General features: G+C 37.8%; 1 protein-coding gene across 6 annotated transcripts in view; it reads right to left on the bottom strand.

Moving 5' to 3' along the window:
• ESR1 (estrogen receptor 1) overlaps positions 1 to 21,520 on the bottom strand; it is a 258,921-nt gene that overhangs the window by 68,354 nt on the left and 169,047 nt on the right. For all 6 annotated transcript variants that reach the window (XM_070733732.1, XM_070733728.1, XM_070733727.1 and 3 more), the window contains one exon: positions 3,838 to 3,954. In XM_070733732.1, the coding sequence (XP_070589833.1) occupies positions 3,838 to 3,954 (117 nt within the window). The remainder of the gene's footprint in view (positions 1 to 3,837; positions 3,955 to 21,520) is intronic.

The following is a 21,520-nucleotide window of genomic DNA, read 5'->3' as shown; positions in this document are numbered from 1 at the left end:
TAATTACCGTAACTAAAAAATGAACAAGCTTCTAAAAGACTGCTTTTAGTAACAATGCTTAAATTTAGTTCTGCTTGGGTAAGATTATGATCTTCAATTAACAAAATGAAAAAGAAATTATGAGTTTATTTCTCTGATAGGCTGATATGTAACATAGCCTTTCAAACAAATACTGTAAAATGGACTATAAAAGATAATGAGATCTAAGGAATGTTTTCTTTTTCTAACCAAAGTTAGAAAGCACCAATTAAATTATTATTTGTAAACACCAACCTATGAGTTAATCATTTTACATCTTTTCCCATTACAGAAATTGTATTTCCAGTTAGGGAAAATAACTATTTACCACGTATGCAACATTCCATCATCAAAACCTGAAACGACTGTGTGAATTGGTCTTAAGTCATATTCATTTTCACAGCATTTATTGAAAAAGCATTTAATCAAAAGCACTTGTCCATGTAAAGAAAGATGATAATCATCAGCCCCACCACAATTTGTGTTACAGAATAGCAGAAGTCCTAACATAAATTAGGTCAGACCCAGAATTTATTTTGAGTGGGAAAAGAAGGAGCGAAGCTTCACCATACAGTATATACCCTGTTTTCCCCAAAATAAGACATCCCCTGATAATAAGCCTAATCGGGCTTTTAAGGGCATGTCAATAAGGCTTATTTCAGGTTCCAAAAATTATAAGAGAGGTTCTTATTTTCGGGAAAATAAGATGGTACTCATTTAGAAAACCATCTATGGACAAGCCAAACTTCAAATTTTAACAAAAATACCATTAAAAGTATACCATCCACAGATAAGGCTGTATTTTTCATACGTAGTATTTTGGTTAAAAATTCAAGGATGGGCTTATCTGCCTTTTGGCTTGTATATGAAGATATATTGGAACTTTTTAAAAGCATTACCATATATACTCACAGATATAGGAAGTCCTCAATTTACAATCACCCAATTTCCTGTTGCAAATGAGACACTTGTTAAGTGAGGTTTACTCCATTTTACAACTTCTTGTCACAGTTGTTAAATGAGTCAATGCAATTGTGAAGTTACTACCATAATTAAGTGAATCTGGCTTCTCCATTGACTTTGCTTGGCTGAGGATCACAGGATCCCGGGTCACTGCAATTGTCATAAATATGAGACAGTTGACCAGCATCTGAATTTTGATTACTTGACTAAGGAGGATGCTGCAATGGTCGTAAGTGTGGAAAATGGTCATAAGTCACTTTTGTTTCATCCCATTCTAACTTCAAACAGTCACTAAATGAACTGTTGTAAGTCGAGGATTACCTGTGTGTTGCACTCCATTTGTGGGGAAATATTTTGGCATCTAAAATTCTTGACTTACCCACAACTATATACAGATAGTCCTCGACTTACGACAGTTCACATACTGACCATTCGAAGTTACAATGGCATCAGAGAAAGTGACTCATAACCATTTTTCACACTTATAACCATTGCAGCATCCCCATAGTCATGTGATTTACTTTCAGATGCTTGATATCTGACTTGCATTTATGATGGTTGCAATCAAGGGTGGATTCCACTTACTTTCACCACTGATTCGCACCAGGACCAGTATTGGGTTGCTACCAGTACAGATAAGGACAGCGCACTGGTAGTGAAAGTTTCACTGCGCATGCAGCTTCTCTTCTCCTACAAGCACGCATGTGCATCCTAGTTTATATTTGCTTCTGTTCATGCTCAGGAATCCAAATCTTACAAGGGGATGCACATGCAAGATTTTGGTGGCTTTTTTGCATCTGCGCATGCATGGAAGCCAAAAAAATTTGCTGAAATCTCACACACGTATATTTTGCTTCCTGTGCATGCGCAGATGCAAAAACACACAGCATGTGCACATGAGGGACACAAAAACACACTGCATGTGCACACAGCATGTGCACGTGAGGGAGAAGCAAAGTTGTGCATACAGTACACCGGTAGCAGCAGGAATAGGAATCCACCCCTGATCGCAATGCATCGCGTGCATGTCCCCATGTGAATTTTCATTTTCGCGCATGCTCCATAGTGGGATATACCTGAGGAGCTCATCATCTGTGCTTCAGGTGAAGAAATAAAGGTGAGTATTAGCCCAGGGGCAGGCGGGAAGGCTCTTTTTAAAGCAGAAAGAAGAGAAGCCATCCAAAGACATAAACTTCTGCCAAAAATTCAAAAAAAAAAAAAAGATGGAGGCACCCACAGACCAGCACTACCCGAAACAGATCTTTGATGCCATTTTCACATCACCAGCAGGGGGTTAATGGTTCAGGCAATCTGATCCGAACTGGGAGGAACTCGCCCAGTGAAGGGCTACAAAAAATAGGCTACCACACTGTGGGCGTAGCCTATTTTATGGGTGTGGCTTGCAGGCCATATGACCAGGTAGTAGTGGCTTGATGGTGATCAGGGGGTGGCTTAAAGGTTATGTGATTGGCTGATAGCTGGCCAACTTGACGTCACTCATGTCAAGGGTTAGGGTGCCTGGCCTCTCCTCGCCTCAAAGCGACACAATTTCCCTATCTATTTACTATTACTGAACATCAAAAATATACTGTTTAATTCTACATATATGTATGCCATATGTGTCATCCATATTACAACACAGACACACAAAAATATACATTATCTACTATATAAACTGTATGTGTATACACACACACAGCTCTTCTAAAATTATATACATTCAACCTCATTTACTGCGATAAGAAAAACATACCGAGAGCCCAGAAGGGGGAAAAAGGGAAAAAATTCAAAATTTTTCTACCGGTTCTGTGTACCTGACCAAAATTTTTCTGCCGGTACTGCGTACCTGACCGTTTCCGTAGGAGCCCATCCCTGAACTTACCCCTGGTTGCAGTGTCCCGGAGTCCTGTTATTCCATTTTGTGACCTTCTGACAAGCAAATTTAATGGGGAAATCCAATTCACTTAACAACCATGTTACTAATTTAACAACTGCAGTGATTCACTCAATAAATGTGGCAATAAAGTTCATAGAACGAATTCCAGCGACTGATTAGGTCCCACAGAGTGGGCCTTCTCCGGGTCCCGTTAACTAAACAATGTCGGTTGGCGGGCCCCAGCGGAAGAGCCTTCTCTGTGGCGGCCCCGGGGATTCATAGAACAAATCCCAGTGACCGATTAGGTCCCACAGAGTGGGCCTTCTCCGGGTCCCGTTAACTAAACAATGTCGGTTGGCGGGCCCCAGGGGAAGAGCCTTCTCTGTGGCGGCCCTGACTCTCTGGAACCAGCTCCCCCCAGAGGTTAGAACTGCCCCTACCCTCCTTGCCTTTCGTAAACTCCTTAAAACCCACCTTTGTCGTCAGGCATGGGGGAACTGAGATATTTCCCCGAACCTATATAATTTATGTATGGTATGTTTGTATGTATGTCTGCTTAATAATGGGTTTTTAAAAAATATTTTAAATTTTAAATTGTAAATTATTAGATTTGTCATGAACTGTTTTATTGTGTTGTGAGTCGCCCCGAGTCTACGGAGAGGGGCAGCATACAAATCTAATAAATAAATAAATAAAACTTACTTAACAAATGTCTCACTTAACAACCCCAATTTTGTTCTCAATTTTGATCGAGGAGTTTTCTTTCTTTCCTTTAAACGTGAGATTTTGTAACAACCTCAAAAATAGGAATTATGCATTGAAGATAAGCGTTAATTGAGCTCTAACCGTATTCCAATTTACCTCAAGGTAAATATTTCAAGAGGCAATGCGATTAATTACTGAAATGTTAATCACATATGGGATTATAGGGGATGAAAAATATTTGTAATACAGATTAAGATGAATAGCATCATACATACCACCTTTCATCATTCCAACTTCATAACATTTTCGGAGCCTGCAAGCCTGGCAGCTTTTCCTTCTGTTCTTGTCAATGGTACACTGGTTGGTAGCAGGACACATGTAGTCATTATGACCTATAAAATAAGTAGGGGGGATCTATTATTCTTGAATGCATCTATAGTACCTTCTGGTTTAGAATTTGCTGAATAGTTGTCCCTGAAAATCACTACTAAGTTGATTCAGTACTGAATAAACCTTAAATGTGCAATTTTTAAATATCTACAATGTAAACTGGTATAAGTATGATTGCAGTAGTTTGGTTTTCAGTGCTATAAATGGTTACCACATTGTTACCCTTTGGAAAAGCCTAACCGCGTTAGACTTATTTTTTCTGATTATAAGACCATAGTTTATCCAGGTCTACTTATCCTTACTGCAATTCTTGAGACAACGGTGAATCCGCAAAACATATACAGTGTTCCCTCGATTTTCGCGGGGGATGCGTTCCGAGCCTGCCTGCGAAAGTCGAATTTCCATGAAGTAGAGATGCGGAAGTAAATACACCATTTTTGGCTATGGACAGTATCACAAACCATCCCTTAACACTTTAAACCCCTAAATTACCATTTCCCATTCCCTTAACAACCATTTATTCACCATTATTACTGGTACTCACCATTGAATAAGACACTTAGTGATCCTGATATTTATAAACATAATTATTTATTAACAATAATTATTTTTTGTTATTTATTTGCAAAAATTATTAGTTTGGTGATAACGTATGACGTCATCGGGCGGGGGAAAACGTGGTATAGGGAAAAAAACGCAAAGTATATTTTAATTAATATTTTTTTGAAAAACCGTGGTATAGGCTATTCGCGAAGTTCGAACCCACGAAAATCAAGGGAACATTGTACTAGCATTCACCTGAACGTTTTATAATAGGACAGATTGGATTCAAATAAAAATCAACAAACCAATTCTAGTCATAATACCTTTTTCAACTGGATACATAGTTTAAAGTGCATCACAAAATATTTTACTTGTAGCAGCTGAGCTGTTAAAGATGACTGGAACTTGACAGAGCCTGAATCTCATCAGATCAAGCACTGAAGCTTTTCTTACGTATTAAGAAACAGAAAGTTATAAAAACAGCTCTTAGATTGTAACCAGGGGCATCTGCTGACTTGTACCAAATAATGTGAACTGTCCTAGAAGGCTCTATGTAAATGTGTTAACTTGTGCCACTCACTACTACCCTGTTTCCCCGATAGTAAGACACCCCCGATTGTAAGACGTATCGGGGGTTTCAGGGGGGTCGGCTAATATAAGCCGTACCCCGAAAGTAAGAAATATGTCTTACTTTCGGGGAAACACGGGGGTATTGCCGCCTCCCTCTCATCTAGCTGCGCGCCGCCTCCTGCCCACGTCCGCACCGTCCCCCTCTCCATACGTCGCCGCGTCTGCCACCTCCCTCTGATCTTAATGAGCGCCGCCTCCTGCCCACTTCCGCGCCGCCCCCCCCTCCATAAGTCACCGCGTCTAAATGTTAATTTTATGGTTAAAACAAAAAATTCGACAATTTTTTTCCAATATAAGACATACCCCAAAAGTAAGACATAGTGGGGCTTTTGGGGATAAAAAGAAAGTAAGACACTGTCTTACTTTCGGGGAAACACGGTATGTGTGAAAAAGAAAGATTCATTGATGACATTTATAAAGCAGCAACAAAATCTCAGAAATTAACATTTCTTAAATATTTCGTTCTTGATTTTGACCTATAGTTGGTCATATACAGCAAAGTATATTCCCCGTTTTCAAAGATGCTTCTGGGAAAGTGTATGAGGGGGGGAAAATAAATATGATAATTGAGACCGGGGTGTTGGTCTCACCTGATATGACTCTTCTCGTGGAGTGGAGCTAGCATTCAGGTTGTCCACATCCATTCAGAATGAGGACTGTCAATTTTGACAGGAACCACCTTGCTAGTTCTACCTACTTTGACGAATCTAAAGACACAGAATTGACGTGGCTGCTCACTTAACAATCACTGCCTTGGCAGGAACCGAAGCTCCACTGCTGAACTCCCCACAATCCTCCAATGTTGCTGAAGATGCTGGGGAATCGACTCACGCTTGTCCAGGAACAATCGTCCATTGGAAATGGTGGAAACACCAAACAGGAAAGGAGCTAATGTTAGCCACGTCAGTTTCATTTCATATTCATGGAAAGGTTTCTACCCAATACTTGCCTCTCATTAATTACTGGATGTGCCTTTCCAAAATTTGGCACCAGGTCGTAATACCTAATTATCAAATGAATGCAAAATAGGCACATTTATGGCTTAAATCTGCTATTTCATCAGTGAAGACAATGAAACACTAGAGACAATGTCTTGACATTCCACTGCAATCTTCAATCCAAAATCAGTGAAGGAAGGCCTACCTTTGCCCCCAAGAGGGTCGGAGGGAAAGGTAGCTTATGAATTTAATGCCTTGATAATTAAGCATGATTGAACATTTCAACAGAATCATACCGGGATAAAATGCAGAAGCCCACCTAAGTCAATATGCCGGGGGTCCCCAAACTTTGTAACTTTAAGACTTGTGGACTTCAACTCCCAGAATTCTCCAGGCAGCTGGCTGGAGAATTCTGGGAGTTGAAGTCCATAAGTATTAAAGTGGCCAGGTTTGAAGACATCGGCAATATACAAAGTACAATATACAATATACAAAACTGCAAGAAACGTTTTTTTTGGGGGGGGGAGTTAAATGCAAGGGGAACAAAGACTCTTGATATTCCCAGATAAATATGGTCCACTGTGAATTCTTCTTTTTATAATATTTATTTTTTTAATTTTATTTATTTTGTCAAATACGTATTGGTAGTATACAAAGATATAACAATATTTATATACATGATAGTAGTAAGAGAGAAACATTAGGGGAGGGGACGGTAGGCACACTGATGCCCTTATTGACCTCTTAGGAATTGGGTGAGGTCAACAGTGGATAGTCTAAGGGTAAGGTTTTGGGGTTTAGGTGATGAAAACTACAGAGTCAAGTAATGAGTTCCATGCATTAACTATTCGGTTACTAAAGTCGTATTTCCTGCAGTTGAGTTTGGAGTGGTTTACTTTAAATTTGTATCTGTTGTGTACTCCTGTATTGTTGTGGTTGAAGCTGAAGTAGTTGTTGAGAGGGAGGACTTTGTAGCAGATGATTTTATGGGCTATGCTTAGGTCATGTTTAAAGTGACATAGTTCTAAGCTTTCTAAACCTAGGATTTTACGTCTAGTTGCGTAGGGTATTCTGTTGTGAGTGGAGGAGTGGAGGGCTCTTCTAGTAAAGTATCTCTGTAGTATCTAGTAAAGACATTTTCTAAAGTGTTTATGTCCGAAATGCAGTGTTGGTTCCAAACAGATGAGCTGTATTCAAGAATTGGCCTGGCAAAAATTGAATATGGTCAATTTTCTCCTAACAGGAAATTTGCTATTAGCAATATAATTACTCCTATAGACTGCCATCAATTTCACTTCACAAATCTTTCAAAACAGTATAAAAGAGATCTGCAATCCCTGTCAGTCCTGCTGACCTTAAAAAAAACTGGGAAGAGACAATGAACACCATCAGCCAAACAACAACTTTTCCAGTTTCCTCATGGGACCATAAAGGAATGCAGAGCAATGTTATTTAATCAGTGTGCTGTCCCCTCAACTCTAAAAGTAATAAAAATGTCCTAATCCTTTCTACATATTTCAAAAAGCAAATAAATTATTAGTGCTTCCCTATCCATTTTAAGTACCTATTGCATCCAACCAATTAGCTGGCTATTTATAAATTATTGCAGCTGCATTTTCCCCCAAATGGTTTGCAGAAACTTGCAATTCTGCGAAGGCGTACAATTGCCTGGGCTAAGCAAGAGAGTATGAAATCAATAACAGTTCTACCTGCTTCCTCTGGCTATATCCGAGAGGAGAAAAACAAACTGCAAAATGAAGGCTACTGGTTTGACACCTTGAAAAGATGCATTTTGAAGCAGAGACAGTGGAAGAGAAAGTAATGGCTGCTCTCAGTTTTGAAGGCAGGGAAAGGCAAGAGTTCATGTATTTATTTACTGCTGTTTTTATACCCCCATACTCTCCAAGGACTCAGGGCAGCACAGTGTTAAAAAAGAGTTTTACTGTGAATGTCTAATACGTTGAATATTACCAGTTGTTCTGTCAAGAGATTTCCAGCTGTTTTCAAACTGGTGCAAAAATGTGCATCTCCTTTCAGTAAGATGTCCTCTACTGTAGATAGGTTCCCAAATATGAGAGGGTTTTTTTTCTTATTAATATTATTATGTATCATCTTATTGTCTGTTTGCCATTTGGAGGGGAAAAAATCCATCTGGAATTCTTCACCATGCCTCTGTTACCACGGTCGCCATATCAACACTGAGTTCATGATTTTTATAAAATAATTATTGATTTGGATCCATTAAGATTTTTATAGCATCTATCTTTCCCCCCCATTTCAGACAGTTAATAAAAAGGCAACATTTATGTCCCAATGACAATGATATATATATTTTTCTCATCCCACAAAATGTTGCTGGTGCAACTGGCCATTGGAGATTCCAATCTCTGGATTTCTGGCTCACACTTATGATATCTTGTCTCACTCTTCCCATCAGATAGATCACAATTGCTTTCAGTATGTGGCATATGATCAAACAGCTGGTGTATTGGCGTAAGAAAACATAATTAATCATTCATTTTTATTTTTCCTCCGATCACCCTTGACATAATCCACATTTTCAAAAACACATATGGCTGAATAATAAGTTATATAATTAGGCAGACATGTGGATTACTTTTCTTATGTGATGCAAATGATACATTGATATCTTAATTTCTGAAATGGCTTTTACATAGTGGCAAAAATGTCACAATAATATGATTGCTTATAAAAGCATCTCAAATGGTACAAAATAAATTTGAAGGAATTTACTGTTTGCAGATTAAGCTTTCATTAGCCAATAAAGTGGGAGTGAGTTTTTTTGTGGTTGAAATGACAGGAAAAATATTTTCTGTTTATCTAAATTATTTATACATTACAGTTCTGCAGTTGTCACTGAGACTATTTACTTCAATTGAAGACTGAGAAAATTAAATATATATATTTATTGTGCCTTCAAGTCAGTCTTTTATGCTTGGAAACTGCTTGGCCCTGGACTACTGTACTCACTGGAACTTTTTTCAGAAACGATTTGCCACAACCTCTTTTTCTAGAACTGAGAGTGACTGCTTCAAGATCACCCAGCTGTCTTTGTACCTAAGGTAGGGCTAGAACTCTCAGTCTCCTGCTTTAACCATTACACCAAATTGGGTATCTGAGAACAAAATTAGCATGATGAAAATTAGCATTAAATTGGAACTACCATTTTAGCTGAACTTTCTTTTTCTTCTTCAGAATCTGCGGCATCCTTTTTTATTTATTTTATTTTATTTATTTATTTATTTGTCAAATATGTACAAGATAGTAGGTATTGGTATAACCATAAACATTAGCAAAGTAGATACAGGTAAATTAGGCAATATGACAGCAGATCAGCGACAATAGGCACAATGGTGCGCTTATGCACACCCCTTACAGACCTCTTAGGTATGGGATGAGGCCAACTGTAGACAGTCTAAGGTTAAAGTTTTTGGAGTTTGGGGAAGAAACCAAAGAGTCAGGTAGTGCATTCCAGGCATTGATCACTCCGTTGCTGAAGTTATATTTTCTGAAGTTGAGTTTGGAGTGGTTTTTATTATGTTTGAATCGATTGTGTGCTCGTGTATTGTTGCGGTTGAAGGACATTATGATAGATGATTTTATGAACTACATTTAGGTCAGATCGAAGGTGACGAAGTTCTGTCTGTCTGTCTGTCTATCTATTTTCTTGTACAATTACAATTATTAGTGGTAGGAGAAGCAGGTAGAATAGCTAAAACCCAAATTGGTAGTAGCTTGCAAGAGTGGGATGCATTCACACAAACTGCCTACACTGAAATTATCCTAGACATTTGGACACCTAATTCTCACTACTGTCTCTTGCTGGTAAGCACATGTTGATCAGATTCCTTCTATTCCGCAAAATCATTTTTCAGCAGGAATAGGAAGCTTACACATTGATCATTCAATGTGTAAGCTTCCTATTCATTCAACTTTCATTCATATTATCTTTCCTTCAAGATGTCAGACAAGGATGATAAGCGGCAGTATTATACATTTGACAGTAGTATATTTTTCACATTCTGATGTACTGTTGTAATCTTAGATATACCAGATTACATTTATTACAAATACATTATTTGAAAGGGAAGAATTGTACCATAGAATTGCTTTAGTAAAAACTAACCATTGTTTGCTGGGGTAAACTTTATCTTATCAAAGAAAAGAATTAGTTTCCTTCTTGCACAATCATGAGCAATTATTGAAGTAATGAGCAACAATAATCAACCTAACCATTAGCAATGTTGTTATTTTACCTAACTGCACTAAAGCCTAAACAAAGCAAAAATTGAGACAAATAATAAAATTTCCTATTCCAAAGAAATAATTTCCCTCGTTCTGCCTTCAAATCGATACTTTTAGTTGAATCCCTTTTATCAAGCTGTTTCCCCCCACTATTTTCTCACATTATAATTTGTGCCATAATAATTTTTACATCTTCTACTACTGTAATTATAATATGCATAGCTTCTGATTGTTTATAACCAATTTAACTAAAATTCACTATAACCTTTTAAGTGAAGCAATTTTATGCATATCAAATAAACATCTTGACATCCTGACGAAGAAACATATAATTTAAAAAAAAATAAATGTCAGTATTTATGGGTATCTTAGAACCAATATGTACTTCACATTATCCTAAATTAGATAATAACCTGCACCTTCCATGTAGTTGATACATTCTGAATGTGTACTAGAAACTAGAAACAATATAATTATTTTATCATTGTGGAAACAATACTAATGCCACAAAACTGGAGTCAAGTGGTTCAACTTATGAGAACAATTATAATTACACTGAAATTCAATAATGGAACCTAGATAAAGCTACAGAATGAAAACTAGTGTGGTGTGATTAGTAAAGTGCTAAATAATGAGGAGACATGGGTTCTGGTCTATCCTTTGACACAGGAATTTTGGATGGTCACTTTTCTAAACCTAAGACTGAAACTGGCATGATTTATTATAATCCATAGTCTTCAAATGAAGAGGACTTTATCCTGGAGTGTACTGATGCAGCTTCCTTTTCCTCCTCTTCTTCATTATCATCAACATGTGCTTTGTGTGTGTGCATGCCTTTGTTTTAAACTCAATCTTATCTTCCTCTGAACATTCACTAATATTCTGCCTTTCGTCTAGCAGCTGAAATCAGTGTATACAGTACTGCAATGTCTGATTTTTGCCATAATGACCACCATGAAAAACAGGTTAGACTGAAGATAATAGCTGACACACAATGATCTACTGATTTTCCATAGCTGAGGATGGGTCTGCCCAGTCCTATTCCAATAGAGCCAGGGTGGCGCAGCAGGTAGAGTGCTGTACTGTAGGCCACTGAAACTGACTGTAGATCTGTAGGTCAGCGGTTCAAATCTCATCACCGGCTCAAGGTTGACTCAGCCTTCCATCCTTCCGAGGTGGGTAAAATGAGGACCCAGATTGCGGGGGCAATATGCTGGCTCTGTTTTTAAAAAATGCTATTGCTAACATGTTGTAAGCCTCCCTGAGTCTAAGGAGAAGGGCGGCATAAAAATTGAATGAATGAATGAATGAATGAATGAATGAATGAATAAAAATATGTAATTAGTACAGTACACCAAAGAGGATGAACCATTAAGGAAAGTGAAGTAGCTACTGCACTGATTGCATTTTATTTCAGATACCAAACTAACTAAACCTTTCTTGAGTACTATGAATCTTGATCTCATATATAGTCCTGGAACTAGAAACTGCCCCATTCTCCTCGGCTTTTGAGAACTGTTTGATTGTTGTAGATTTCCCCCCAAGACTTGTACCATGGGGGCTTTTTTTTGGGGGGGGGGCTAAATCTCTCTGGTCTGAGTTCTGTTCTAAACACTTATACCAGTGATGGAAAATCTTTTTGGCACAAAAAGGCAGGGGTGGGCTAATGGCCAGATGGGGGGGGGGGAATGACACAGTGGGGCAGCGAAAATGGAGCTTCACCCCAGAACACCCAATTTGCACTGAAAGATCTTGAAAGAAAATGCAGGGTGTCCTGCATAAGCCACGCCCACAGTGAGGTAGTAAAAACTTTGGTAGCCCTTCACTGTGAAAAGGGAGCACTTCACAAATGTGAAGTAGTGAGCCACAAGAAGAGGAGCTGCCAAGAGATCATACACATGCTATAAAACAGAAGACTAGCTCTTCTGGTTTTCAACACTGCTGCACACACAAAAATCAGCTGATCCATGCATGCGCACCAGAAGCCCAGAAGAGGAATGGGCGACGCTGCACATGCCAGGCGACATGTCTCTATTTGGCACTTCGGGCACACGTGCTATAGGTTTGCCATCACAGATCTATACAATTTTTTTTAATTATTATTATTATTATTATTATTATTATTATTATTATTAATTAGATTTGTATGCCGCCCCTTTCCGGAGACTCGGAGCGGCTCACAACAACAAAACAGTACAAATCCAATAGTTAAAAACAATTTAAAACCCTTAATATAAAAAACAGTCATACATCTCATACAAACCATACGTAAAGTGGAAATTTAGCTGCAGTAGAGGTTAACAAAATGACACAACTACTATTACGCAAACTCCATACACCAAGCCTGGCATACAAATGTACAATGTTGCTTCAGCGAAATGTAATTAAATCATTTGTTTGGCTAGGAAAGTAGCCTGGGAAAGTAGCATAGTTAGTCCCTTCTAACTATGTGTATGGAATACATAGAATATACACCTTAATGCTTTTCTTGATATTCATGATAAATCAGGAGATGGGATAGAGCATCTGTGGAGAAATGTTTGCTTAGCAAAAGAAACAAACGGTGCCTTCCCCCCCCCCATTCTGTTAGTGCATTAATAGCCAAGATCAGCCCAAAGATACATGATATTTTAATAAGGTGAGCATTCTAGAGAACAGTAAACGAACAAACAATAAAAACTAAACAGAACACTTTTCTGGCTAGTGAATTAAGGACTTATTAATACAAAATATCTCCAAATGGAAGGATATTTACACTTTAGTGAGCTAGGACCACACACAATCATGACAAAGCTCTAAGTAACACAGTCAAGCCTCTTGATGAATTCCAGTTGCCCACTATAATTGCCTTTTGAAATATCTTCCATTAAGTCCCATTTATATTTATTGGCCTAATGTTTTGTACCCCATTTATTAAATGACTCTCAGCAAAATATTGCAGTGTTTCAAATTATATATGTAGCAGACGTTTCCATGAAGAGATCAAAGAAGCGACATATTAAACTTTGTATGAAACATTATATGAACTAAATAGAGGCTTTCTATTCTTTACTTTAAATACATTTTACTTCCAACCACAATTTTTTAAAAAATACAGATTGCATACTAAATGTTGGTCTGTTGATTTCTACTTTTAGTACATGAGGAGGTTTAATTCCTTTTTCAACTTGCCCAATGTTAAAAAAAAGTAGAGCTAGGAGCAGTGTTCTCTCTAATTTTTTGGGGGGGTGGGCGGAAAAGTATAGTGTCTGAGCGGCAGTCCCTTCGGGACTGGGCGGCACAGAAATAATAAATAAATAAATAAACAAACAAACAAACAAACAAACAAACAAAAACCCACCCTGTTTTGCCTGAGAGAATTTCAAAATAAAATACTGTACTGTGTGTCTATAACAGTGTGCTCATAATAGGGCAACTCTATCAATATCAAAATGCCACTTAAATAGTTGAGCTAGTTTCAAAGTATATTTTGATTTTCTTTCTCTCTTCCTTACTCCCATTCTTTTTCTTTCTCTTTTCCTTCCTCTCCTTTTTTTATCTGTTTCTCTCTCTTCCTCTCTCTCTCCTTCCCTCTCACTCTTTCCCTCTCGGCTTCTGGGCAGGTTTGGAAAACTCTGAGTTGATGATGATTTTTAAGTGAGCGATTGCTCACTGCTCAGCTTAGAGGGAACTATGGCTAGGAGACTGTGAAGAAAGTCCTAGAGCTATCCAATGCCTTACCAGTACAATTGTCCTCAGGGCTTTGACAGTTCATCTGAGTAGGCTGCTCTCCTGAATTCCAGGAAAAGCCTGACAATCTGGCTGAAAGGAAAACCCTAAGGGCTGTTGGCTTGTCCAAGTAGTTAGACTTGCAACATTTCTCATTTGTGCACCCATTTCAACACACACACACACACACCACACACACATCTCAGTGAAGGGCTGCAAAAAAATGTACTACCATACTGTGGGTGTGGCTTGCTTTGTGGGTGTGGCTTGCCAGCCATGTGACCAGGTGGGAGTGGTTTGACGATCATGTGACTGGGGGGTGGCTTAAATGTCATGTGACTGGCTTAAAAGTGGCCAACTTGACGTCACTCATGTCAAGGGTTTGGCTTGGGGTGCCTGACTTCTCCTCACCTCAAAGAGATACAACTTCCCTATCTATTTACTATTACTGAACATCCAAAATATGCTATTTAATTCTATGGATATATGCCATATGTGTACATATTACACAAAGGCACACAAAAATATACATTATCCACTATATAAACTATGTGTATGTACACACACACACATACCCATACACAGCTCTTCTAAAATTATACAAATTTAACCTCATTTACTGCAATAGGAAAAACATACCCAGAGCCTAGAAGGGGGTGGGGAAAATTTTAAAATTTCTACCGGTTCTTCATATCTGACTGTACCCGTAGGAGCCCAGCACTGAACACAACTAAATTCATGGTGCCATATTGATGTCAGCACTTGGTCCTGTTCTACCTCAACAAGCTAGCATAATTGAGGTTTCTCTCCTTCCAGGTAAGGCAAGTCAAAGTTACTTTTGAGCAAGGATAAGGTTTTCCTTCACCTTATAAACTGTGAAACAAGAACTTCCTGCTCCTCCATTGAGGACATCGAGAAACTCCCCATAGGTAAGGATGTTTCTGTGGGTTCTGGTTCTCTCTCTCTCTCTGAACTGTTTTTTAAATATGTTTTTTAAATATGACTAAAGAAACATTAAATTTACATTAAATATATAATTTATATTAAATAAATATTACATTAAATAAATACATAAATTTACATTAAATATGTAAAAGGAAAATAAATCAGCTTATAAATATATTATTGTAAATTAAACATAAGCTGTTGTCAAACAGAAGAATACTTGTTAATTAAACATTCTTAGAAACTCTACTGTGGGCAGAGGACCCAGAAATGTTTTATCTGTTATTTATTTATTTATTTATTTATTTATTTATTTATTTATTTATTATTATTATTATTATTATTATTATTATTATTATTATTTATTAGATTTTTATGTCACACTTCTCCAAAGACTCGGGGTGGCTTATTTATTTATTTATTTATTTAATTGGATTTGTATGCCACCTTCTCCGAGGACTCGGGGCGGCTCACAGCATATATGTATAATAACAGTTATGTATCTGTTATTTAATATTCTGATTTATTTTTTAAAAAATCAGAAAACTGATTTATTGAAGTGAAAGGGATTGTTTTAACGATAGCCTTTAATGGGAGTGTATTTCATATGATTACATAAATAAGCAATAATTTATGCCAACTATATTCACGTGAGATGTTGATTACATGTGGATTAGAAACAATTCATTTTATGAAGCTGCAATATTATTACCCCAAGCATCAATTAAAAGTAGTTATGGGTAATTTCTGAAATGAAAATAAGAATGTGACTAGGAATATAGCTATATGAAAACATAAAAAAGAGAAGGGCATGGCAACAAACCGCAGTGAACCGTGATATCCACGTCACTTGGGGGAGGGAGTCTGGTTTCATTGGAACTAAACCAGATCCACCCTGGAGGGGTGATAAAGAAGTGGGACACATTGGTGACCTGGGAGGGGTGGCAACCCCCCCAGGCAGCTGGTATAGAGCCTTCGACCGGCAGCACTGGAAAACGGCTTCAAGGAAAACATCCAAGCCACAGCGGCCACAAATGAACAGAGTGTTTATTTTGGAAGATTGGATACCATCTGCGTAAGAGAATTTAAGAAATCATTCAGGAGAGAAGAAATTTGAAATGGTAAGATGTATTGCTGAAAGAAACTTTTGGATATTTTTAAAACTTTAACGGGGAACAAAAGGATTAAAAACTGATTAAGCGGCTATCTAACACATTGAAAATCATAGATGAGCTAATACCTGTATATAAAAACTATGAGAGTTTTTAACTTTGAATTGTGGAACAAAAGATCCAGTAGACTTTTTAAAAGTGTTTGGGAGAAGAGAAAATAAAATATTTTGATTTGTTTCAGTTGATTTAATGGTAAATAAGGAAAGACTTTTGGGAATAATGGAGAGCGCCACCTGCTGTTTGGAGGAATTATCCTTATATAATTAATGGTTACTTTAACATCTTATACTTTAACATCTGCTGGCCTTGAATGGAGAACTATTTTGATAGTCTGGAAGAATAGAAGATCTGAGCAACTTGCTAGGCCTATTAGATATATTATTACCATCTGTTTGAACTGAAATTTTTGGAATAAACTCAAGCTAAAAGGAGACATTTTAATAGGTTGTTGGAACAGATTATGTTGTTTTTATTTATAGTTGGATTGCTGTCAGAAACTATGGACTCTCATATTGGTTTTATGGAGGTATCTGAATATGAGGAACTTATAGCCTCTTTTAAAGCTTTGGACTGGGCTGGAATGACATTTTGGATGACTAGGGATTTATGTTCATATGCTTGGATTGGAGCAAATAAACTTGGAATGAACTCCGATACATCAAATATTAAAGATAAATAATCTATCTAAATTTGTTTAAAAGGAAATAATTATAAAGACTGTGAAACAAACACTTCTTGACAGCTGGATTTATTGTGAAAGCTTATGAATTGTTACTTGGCCGATGTAGAAGTAAGCAACTATGAAGAGTTGATTGCTCTTTTGAAAGACAGTCTTGAAGAATTTATAGAAGTAAAAAAAATGTTTCAGAATTTGCAGATGGTGTAAAAGATCTTCATACTATAATGATAAAGAGAGAAAATGAACCAAAACAAAAAGGAAGCAAAAAGGAAAAGAAAACAGAAGAAAAACAGGTAGAAGACGATTTTGAATTCAGCAGTGGAAAAACAGAAGAAGACATAGAAAATGAACAGTTTAATGATAATTTTGATCCTTATGATCATTACTTTGGGTTTAATAATGATAGAAAAAGAAATAAGCAAAGTTATGGATATTCAATAAGATAAATTTAAAAAAGAAGAGATAGGGGGAAAGGATCAGGAAGGGTGGAAAATGATAATGATAATATATGGGAAGGGGAATTATGATATATGGTTTGTTTGATTAAAAACTGAGGTTCAATACACACTTGGTATTGTTAAGGGGAAATAGGGGCCTATGAATCTAAATAACTATTACTTCCCTCCATTTTCTAAAACACTTAAATTTGAAATTATATTTAAAGAAAGTACAGTATTATGGTTTAATCTTGCAATATCAATGATGCAAGTAAAGGTGTATGTTATGAAACAAAGGAATTAATGCAAAAACTGAATATACTATTTAATATTCTTTATTAAACTATGTAATCAAATGTTGATTTGGGGTATTAACTTACAGTTAAAATAGGAGGTAAGAAAAATGAAGGATGAGTAAGAATCTAAGGAAGAAGAGAAAGCACTATGGCTTGAACTTAGGAAGTAGGAGAAAAAAAGGATGAGAAATTAAGTTAATTTGGTACAACAATCTGAAATTAATTGGTGGGATACCCAGATGATGAAAACGTATCTTTTTTAGTGGTAGCACTAGGGAAAGAATGCATACCCATAATATGATAATAGGTTGGTATCTTTAAAAATACAGAATAATAGACATAGAACGATATAAACAAATAATAATAATTTTAAGAGGGGGCGCTATAAGAATAAAAGTGGAGAAGAAAATTTCAGTCTGTCATTTATGATATGAGTTAAGGAGGAGAAGCACTCAAGAGAAGGTAAAAGGAAGAGGAAGAGGAAGTAGGAAGTGAAGAGTGGGTAGAAGATAGGAGAGAGAAGAGGAAGAAAGCAGAAGAGGGAGAGAAGATGGAGGGAGGAAAAGAAAAGGAGGAGAAAAGAATAAGAAATAGGAAGGGGAAAGAAAGGTAGAAGTGGGGAGTATAAAAGACAGACTGAAAAAATAGAATGGAAAATTGATGCAAAGCAGGATATTGATTTATGGTTGATTGATTTAAAATATATGTACAGTGGTACCTCTATATACGAACACCTCTATTTACGAACTTTTCTAGATAAGGACTGGCTATTCAAGATTTTTTTGCCTCTTCTCAAAAACCATTTTCCACTTACAAACCCAAGCCTCTGAAACTGTAACCAGAAAAGGCAGGGAGAAACCTCTGTGTGGCCTCTCTAGGAATCTCCTGGGAGGAAACAGGGCTGGAAAAGGCGGGGAGAAGCCTCTGTGGGGCCTCTCTAGGAATTTCCTGGGAGGAAACAGGGCCTCCACCCTCCCTGTGGTTTCCCCAATCGCACACATTATTTGCTTTTACATTGATTCCTATGGGAAAAATTGCTTCTTCTTACAAACTTTTCTACTTAAGAACCTGGTCACAGAACGAATTAAGTTCGTAAGTAGAGGAACCATTGTATATGTATACCACTGATTATCTCAAGGTATATTGATGCCTGGATGGAGTTTGTGTGTTTGTGTGTGTATGTGTCTATATATATATACCATGTCTATTGTTGTGAAGCTGAAGTAGTCATTGACAGGTAGGACATTGTGGCAGATGATTTTATGAACTACATTTAGATCGGTTTGAAGGAGATGTACTTCTAAATTGTCTAAGCCCAAGATTTCAAGTCTGATGGCATAAAGTATTCTGTTGCAAGCAGATGAGTAGAGGACTCTCCTCGCAAAATATTTTGGACTCTCTCAATTGTATTAATGTCCAATATATAGTGCTGGTTCCAGACAGATGAGCTGTATTCCATAATTGGTCTAGCAAATATTTTGTATGCTCCAGTTAGCAATGTAATATTGCCAGAGAAGAAGCTACACAAGATTAGATTGACTACTCTTAGTGCCTTTTTGGCAATGTTGTAAAAGTGGGCTTTGGCACTTAAATCATTAGATATGAGTACTCCAAGATCCTTGACAGAATGAGAGCTGCCTACAAGGTCGTGTCCTCCAAGCTTATATTTTGTATTCTGATTCTTTTTGTCAATGCATAAGACAGAGCATTTGTTGGTTGAGATTTGAAGTTGCCACTTGTTTGACCATTCTGATACATAGTCAAGGTCTTTTTGAAGGGTAGCAGCATAACTTCGCCTCAATCCAAGATCGTTTGTACAATACCCTTATAACCTGTGTGACTGTCGCATACAACTAAATGGGATTTTTTTAATGATTAACAATGGAATGCCTGTATTTATGAATAATGTACAAAAACAGATGTGGGCTGGAAACGCAGCCTTCTTAATTGTGTGACATCTGTGTTTGCAAGATAAGATGGGACTTTCTTTTCCCAATACTTCAGAGTATTGGATTCTGATTGCTCTCATTCTACCAGCACAGGACCTGGGTCACTGCCCCTGCACTGGAACATCTGAATTACAATCGACTATTGCCTCAAAAGGAAAAGGGAAAAAAAGAGGGGGAATACATGAGATACCTTTGAAATCTAATGACAATATGGCAGGAAATTATGAACACGCTGTGCTTCTTTTTCAGCCAACAGTTTTGATCTATGATTCATTCAGAATATAAAACAATCAAATTTTTTTAAATACATGTTGTTATGTCACATTTACAAAATAGAAAGCTTTTTGCTTTCATAAAATGAATAATCAGTATGTGTTGAGAATATTCTTCATTTTCTGGGCAAGACTTCAACTGTGACTCCAGCCACAAGTGTTGTTTTATTTCTCCCAGGAAGCTCAGACTTAAAGAAGAGAAAATGGGTCTAGATCAGGGGTGGGCAATTAATTTTGACATGGGGCTGCATGAGAAATTGGGATGGTTTTAGAGGGCCAGACTAATATAATTAACTCAGTTCTACCCTCTTGTTTTCTTCCTCCCAAATTATCCCCCCAATACACACACACACACACACACACACACACACAAAGCGCAAATCTCCCCCCTGTTCCTTATTTATTTATTTGCCCCTCCACTCTCCTCCCCCTCCTCCCTTCACTTCCTCACTTGCACTGCCCCTCCCCAGCAGCCCACACCCCCACTCCCGGCTGCTCCCCTCCATGCATTATCACAGTAACACTCACTTATGGCACAATAACACCCAATATGGCATGAAGCCACCCACCTGCCTTCTTCTCCTCTGTGTCGGCCCACCGCCACCTCCCCCAGCAGCCGTCCACCCTTGCATCCTATCCTCTGGGCTGTTGTTTCCCCCCCCCCCCAGCTCGGCTACCCAGCCTATTCCCGGTTGGGCTGCTGCTGCTGCTGCCCTAAGCCTCAGTAACTGCCCCCCCCCAACCTGCTGCCTTTTGTCTGGCACTGCAGAGAGGACAGAGCCCTTAAGAAGGAGGGATTGTTGCTTTCCTGTGGCAAAACGGGACTAAAAAGGGCAACCCCGATTAGTCCTGCAATGGTGAGGCTCCAAGAGAGCCTTGTTGGTGGGTGCTTTTTTGTCCTGTTCATTCGAGGCGCTTGTTCACAGATAGCAGGTGGGCCGGTCACAGACAGCGGGTGGGATACATGCGGCCCATGGGCCGCCCCTTGCCTAGGTCTGGTCTAGATCATAGTCATAGGCCAACTAATCATGCTCCAACAGAAGTGGTAGTCATAAACTACAACAATGGCTTTAGTACTGTTTGTGATGGTTCCTTTTTCCCTATGTAATTTTCATGCAAAGGAGATTTAACAAAGCAATAAGACTAAGTGATTTTTCTTTCTGGCGGATTCATGGAAACAGCGGCTAAAGCTGAAAACAAACAGCTTTTCCCAAAATACAATGAGATGAAAAGAGCAGGAAGGAATAACAAGTGGAATGATGTCTCCAGTTAGCTTTATGGGGCAATAATCAATAGAAACTCAAATTACGCAGACTGGCCTTGGGATCACTACTAGGTTTTCATGCATCAACACAACACAGACAGGTGTTCATAGAAGAAAACAATCAAACATATAGGTACTTTCAACTTTCAGGAGTCACTATAGTCAAGGGGGGGAAATTGAGCTAGGCATATGACAGAGAACAAATGCACCCTGGACTAAGCCTTACCAATGTTTGAAGGATTGTTTCATTTCCTGACATTATTATAAAACTATTCATCATTGTTCCAGCAAGCAAATGAAAACCAAATGAAATTTTACTTCATTTGACTCATTTCCACTCTTTTTCTCACTGATGCTCTTCTCTAGGATAGCTTTCAATGTCACCCATTCAATTAATATTTTGTGAAATTAACAATAAATACTATTCTTTTGGAAGGAGCAACCAAACCTTATATTTACTGATTCCCTA

Source organism: Erythrolamprus reginae, chromosome 1 (genome assembly GCF_031021105.1).
Source record: "Erythrolamprus reginae isolate rEryReg1 chromosome 1, rEryReg1.hap1, whole genome shotgun sequence".
Taxonomy (NCBI): domain Eukaryota; kingdom Metazoa; phylum Chordata; class Lepidosauria; order Squamata; family Dipsadidae; genus Erythrolamprus; species Erythrolamprus reginae.
This window is presented reverse-complemented; position numbering and strand designations above follow the sequence as displayed.